The 6,000-nt window shown below is 50.5% G+C and overlaps 1 protein-coding gene across 10 annotated transcripts in view; it reads right to left on the reverse strand.

Annotated features, from left to right (window-relative positions):
- The window catches only part of BCL2 (BCL2 apoptosis regulator), a 166,025-nt gene extending 163,248 nt beyond the window's left edge, over positions 1 to 2,777 (reverse strand). For 2 of the 10 annotated variants that reach the window (XM_059706283.1, XM_059706284.1), the window contains exons 1-3: positions 2,531 to 2,772; positions 1,526 to 1,658; positions 450 to 1,305 (exon numbers count right to left, since the gene is read on the reverse strand). In XM_059706283.1, coding sequence (XP_059562266.1) covers positions 450 to 1,010 — 561 coding nt within the window. In that variant the 5' untranslated portion in view covers positions 1,011 to 1,305; positions 1,526 to 1,658; positions 2,531 to 2,772. The other 8 variants (XM_059706280.1, XM_059706278.1, XM_059706274.1 and 5 more) reach the window with 8 other exon arrangements.
- Positions 2,778 to 6,000: the final 3,223 nt, after the last annotated feature.

Consider the following 6,000-nt stretch of genomic DNA (forward strand, 5'->3'; position numbering starts at 1 on the left):
CTAATTGGGTGGTTCTCAAATTTTAGTACAAAGAGGAAACCCCCAGGGGAGTCTGTATAGGCTGCAGATTGCCACAACCCAATCTGGGGTCTCCCATCTCAACCAGCTAGGCAGGCCAGGTAATTGTGGTGCTGGGTATCCTTGGACCCCCAGTTTGAGGAACCCTGGAGGGATTCCATTTATCCCAAGATCTTACTGGATAGGAAATGCTGAATCTTTGAACCACAACAGCTGGCCAGTAAGGGAAACACTTTGGGTAGGAAGGGACGATCACAGTAGGCTTGGCACCGCAAGTTTTGTACAGGGGAAGAGGGTGGGAAGCAACAAACGTGGTGTTTTTCACTGGCTCGTCAGCCAGTCCTTGGCCCAGGAGCCCACCCACACTCCAACCACCATGTCTCAGACCTGAGACTTCCATCCCAGACACATTCAACAAGACATGCACCTACCCAGCCTCCGTTATCCTGGATCCAGGTGTGCAGGTGCCGGTTCAGGTACTCTGTCATCCACAGGGCGATGTTGTCCACCAGGGGCGACATCTCCCGGTTGACGCTCTCCACACACATGACTCCACCGAACTCAAAGAAGGCCACAATCCTTCCCCAGTTCACTCCATCCCTGAAGAGCTCCTCCACCACCGTGGCAAAGCGTCCCCTCGCGGTGAAGGGCGTCAGGTGCAGCTGGCTGGACATCTCTGCGAAATCGCGGCGGTAGCGACGGGAGAAGTCATCGCCCGCCTGTCGCAGGGTCAGGTGGACCACAGGTGGCACGGGGCTGAGCGCTGGCCCCCCGGCGGCCGCGGGGGCGGCTGGAGGCGGCGGCGAGGTCCTGGCGGGCGCTGGGGGGCGCCCGGGCTGGGAGGAGAAGATGCCCGACGCCGGGGTGGCCCCTGGGGGCGCGGCGCCCGCGTCTCCGGCATCCCATTCGTAGCCCCTCTGAGACAGCTTATAGTGGATGTACTTCATCACTATCTCCCGGTTATCATACCCTGTTCTCCCAGCGTGCGCCATCCTTCCCCCGAGGAAAAGCAGAGAAAAGCAGCCGGGTACCAGTAGCACCTCTCGCTCCCGCCCCCGCCCCACGTCCCCGAAAAAAAGAAGAATAGTTATAATCCAGCTATTTTATTGGATGTGCTGTGCATTCTTGGATGAGGGGGTGTCTTCAGTCACGCGGAACATTTGATTCTGGTGTTTCCCTCTTGGCATGAGGTGCAGGAAATTTTTATTTCAATTCCTTTCGGATCTTTATTTCATGAGGCACATTATTATTAATTATTGTCAATATCAGTCTACTTCCTCCGTGATCCTGAAAGGTTAAAAAAAAAAATCCGAAACACTGATAAGTCAAAATCAGGTGCATTTTTCTTACACTGGATAAAAGCAGGGCTATACACACTACAACCACACGGCTAAAAAGAATGTTAATTAAACTGCAAATTAAACTTAGTCGAATACACTTAAAGTTAAAATCTCAAATGTTTCTATTAAAAGTTACATTAAACCAATTTCCTGCGCCAAGAACTTACTTGTATTCTTTAAGGACGGCATGATCTTCTGTCAAGTTTCCTTTTTTGTGAAGACAAAACAAATGCGTAAGGCAAAGACCCCATCGATCTTCAGAACTCCCGGCGATAGCTGCTATGAAACTTGCAAATGAACCTGGAGGTGGGGGAGTGGTGTAAATGAGCAGAACTGGCAGATGGATTCTCAGACTTCTCCTTCACAGAAATGTCAGTCCGTAAGAATCCCAACTGGAGATCTCAAGAGCACGAGAGGGGGGGCGGGGGTGGGGGAAGGCAGCGGCGGCGGCAGATGAATTACAATTTTCAGTCCAGTATTTGCATAAGTCCTGTGATTTCCCCCCTCTCGGCAATATACACGCGCGCACACATGCGCGGGCACAGACATGGACCCCTGTCCGCGGGACCGCTTCAAGCCTCCCCCGGGGAGAGACAGGGATCAGGGGCCGGTGGACGCGCCGGGTACACCCAGGCGCAGGAATCCGCTTCTGATTAAACTCCGAACGGCAAATGCATTTTCCGAAAAGCTGCTGGATAAATGAAGGCAGGACGCGCCCGGCCCGCCGGTGCAGAGCCGAGAAGCCCGCGCTGTGTGTGGTGCGGCGAGGGGTGGGGAGAAGGAGATGGTGGGGGAGGGTTTTATTTTTTCCCTCTTTTCCTAAAAAGGATGACTGCTAAGAAGTTCTCCCCCCTGGACCCCCTCTTCCGCTGCACCCACCGGCGCACCCCGCCTCCGGGCTGCGCACCCTTTCTCCTCCTCCTGCTCCTGCGCGGCGGCGCTGGCGGCGGCCGTCTCCCCGCGCTCCTGCCGCGCGCCCGCTCGGGGTGATGACGGCCGCGCCGGCGGGGAGGGCCCGGCGCCCGGCACCTTCGCTGGCAAGAGGCGGCGGCGGCGGATCGGCGGGGAAACCGAGAGCGGCGGGCGGGAGGGCGGGCCGGCGGCGCGGGCGAGAGGGGGAGGGGGCGGGGAAGACGGGGGCGGGCGTGGGGGGGGGGGGGCTGGCCTCTTACTTCATTCTCCGCTCGAACCGACTGGTTTCCTGTAGTACGTCACGGTTCATTCAAAAAAAGAAGAAAGAAAGAGCCCTCCTCTGAGCGGCCCCGCCGCCCCCTCCGCCCCGCTCCCTTTCCAGGGTTAAAGGAACCGCGGTCGGGCCGGGAGCGGCGCGCTCCTCCGGGGACACACGGCGCGCTGGGCCACTGCCGGGGAGGGCGCGCCTGAGACGGCCCCCGCCCGCCCTCCGGGCCCGCTCCTCCCGCTCCGCCCGGCCGGTGGGTGGCGCGGGCGGCGCAGGCCTCCCGCGCGGCCACGGCGCGGTGGGTGTGCGAGGGCCTCCTCCGGCCTGCGGCGCGCTCGGGGCCCGCGAGGGGCCGGGGCGCCCCGGGAATTGCACGCGGGCCGGCGGCTGGGTGGGTGGGTGCGCCAAGAAAACCGTGCTGGGAAGGCGCGGGGGGGATCGCCGCGACCCTCCCCAGCCGTGTAGCGAGCTGTGTACACCCATCTTGTTACCAGCGCTGGTGGCCGATCTGACCTCCAGCACAGGGACCTCAGCGCTGCCCTCCGGTAAAGAGAGGCGTCGCTGCACTTTCATTAGAGTCTTGTTTATTTTCAAGTTGCTTCCTAGGTATACCCGCAGAACACACTCTGGAGACACCATCCATGACCAAGGCCAGACAGTTCTCTGCAGACTGGCGGAGGGGCCAGTGGAGGACATCAGGGGTTTAGAAATGGTTCCCCTCTGCTCCGGACAAATTCAGCCCAGGGTTAGGGCTGGGCTCTGAGAACGTCTAGTGACTTTCAGGCCCACAGTCTCAATCAACACCAGGTTGGGTGGGTTTCTAAAGGCCTCCACGGTCGCCTAGCAGCCAATCCCAGATGGCCACACCTTAAGTTAGCTCCACATGCACATATATGTACACACAAGCACACACATTTTTAAATTCATCAGCATGAATAGCCCCTTGGAGAAAAGCCCAAGACGGCCATCACGTTGCACGTGCTTAACTATTTTTATCTCAAAGAGACTGACAAATTAAGCTCCGAAGGGGAGAAAAACGTTTACTAAAAGCACAGCAGCTTACTTATTAGGGCTCAAGTACACGTATGTAGGGACACTGGATTAATGTGGTCATAGAAACATGACAAATAAGCGCTGCACTTTGTACGAATTTGTTCAGACACTATCTTTATTTTGTCTTCTTCCTGGTCTAAAATCAAAGCATTTATTCCTAAGCAAAATACAAGCACAGCAAATTATGTTCCTTTCTTTATCATTCCCAATCAGCCAACATGCCGGAAAATGGGTGCCTGCTCCAAATTTCATGTCCAGGCAAGAGGGAAGGAAGATGCTCTGCTGTCTTCTGATGGCAATGAGATGAACACTGGGTATAGGTGGACCCGAGACATACATTCCCACAGAACTAGTAGAAACCCACCAAATGCCACAGCATTTTGGTTTGGGGATCTTCTCAGAACCTTGTTGTAAAGCTCCAGAATTACTTAAGAGGAATTGAAAGCCTTGATGCTTCTGAGACCCAGCATGTGAGTTGAGGAAATGAGAGGACGGAGCTGGAAAAGAGATTGTACTTCTGCAAAGGAGCAGCCAGAACGAAACATAACCCCATTCCCAGAGAAAGAAGTTTCCTTATTCTTCCCTCCTTTGCTGCATAGAGCCTCACTACAGATGTCCCCAACCTGATTCCTTGGGTGGCATACTGACCATAACCAAGCATTCTCAGGATGGGTTTGCATGACAGTCCTCAACTGAGGGTTATATTCCCTGTGACTTTGAATGGAGAGTGAAACCCTTCCTCCATTTGGATGCCAAGTGTTTTAGACTCCACTTTAAAGAGTGAGGTCAAGTATTCCTCAGAAATGTGTGCATTAACTCTTTGTCTTTGGGCATTGATGAGGTGGCAGAGGGACCATTGGCCTGACTCAGGAGTCCTGGGTTTGATTCTGAGATCTGTGATGGAGACCTTCCAACAACCTACGGACTTTTCATTTCCCAAGATGTCTTCCACTTTTAAGAGCCAATGGATGAGCCTTTTGCCAGCTTTGCCTGGCTGGGTTCTAGAAGGACGGTAGCACCAGGAAGAGAAAAGAACAAGACACAGGGAGAGGAGACTGTATCCAGAGTCTGAAAGGCCTGTGTTTTCCTTCTTTATTCTCGTCTGCCAAACAAAAAGCTTTTTATTGCCAGTCTTCGCCACCTACTGGTTGATGTTTAACAATATCATTCAGAAAGTTTCTTCATCCATCACCAATATAAATATTTCCAAGGTTTATGAAATTCAAAAAGAACTAGTCTAATTTGGAAATTCTATACTAATATTTAATATAGGTATGCATAAAATCTTCCCAACTATTAAACTTTTTACTTAAAATGAGGATAGAAAGACAGCGTTAACTGAGAGGAAATGTACAACTAATAGGTAAGATGAAAGAGCTAAAATATAAAGCATAACCCCCAAACCATTCAGGCAAATGGAAATAAAAATAAATCCATACACAAAACAAACTGACTGGAGAGAGTAAAATCAAGTAGTCCACATAGTCTTCACAAAGGAAAAAATAAACTGCTTAAAAAATAACATTTCACAGACCTAGATAAACAATCCAAAACAGTAATTTCTAATTTCGAGTATCTCCTAAATTATTGTTTCCAGGTTTATTGAAATATAGTTGGCATAGTATTTTATACATTATAAATTCTTATGTTAAATAGTGCAACAGTTTCAGATAGTTTGCATGCTTTGCTGGCAAAAATTATGTAATAATGTTACTAATTAATTACCAATATAAATACTAACAGTAATATTCTTCCCAATTCACCTATGCTCCCGTGTCTTCTGCTGTAAGGGTGATCATGTCTGAGTTGTCTGCTCCGTGCTCTCAAACCATCCTTGTCATCATCAAGAAACCCTTGCCAAATCTAAACTAATGAGCTCTGGTTTAACCTAGAAACCCACCTGGCTAATTTATAATGGGTCCTAAACCTCAAAATATGTTTACAATAATTAAGCAACAACCTTTGAAACTAGGCAACGAACAGCAGATCAATCATCCTTTGTGCAAGTTTCATAGCAGGCAAATGTTGCTTACTTTTGGTTTACAAAGGAAAGCACCGGAAATTACTCGTGGTAATTTTTTCCTTTCAACTTAATGACTGCTTTTAAAGTGAAATAAAAGAGAAGAAACGTATACTTTTCAAATGCCTACTCCTCTCATCGGATTGAAACTGCACTAACAGAACCGAACATGAAACACCATGGAAGTGAGGGGGTTAACAAATAATTTACATTCTTAATGTGCAAAAAACAAATGTTATTCTCTTTGCTAGTAGGCACAGAGCACAGTATCTCCCAGATATTAATTCCTGATGAACAAGGGTACTTACTGTGTTTGATTCCTAAGGCTGGCATGACAAAATACCACAAACTGGGGGCTTAAAACAGAAATATATTCTCCCACAGTTCTG

This window comes from Myotis daubentonii, chromosome 8 (assembly GCF_963259705.1).
Source record: "Myotis daubentonii chromosome 8, mMyoDau2.1, whole genome shotgun sequence".
NCBI classification, from domain to species: domain Eukaryota; kingdom Metazoa; phylum Chordata; class Mammalia; order Chiroptera; family Vespertilionidae; genus Myotis; species Myotis daubentonii.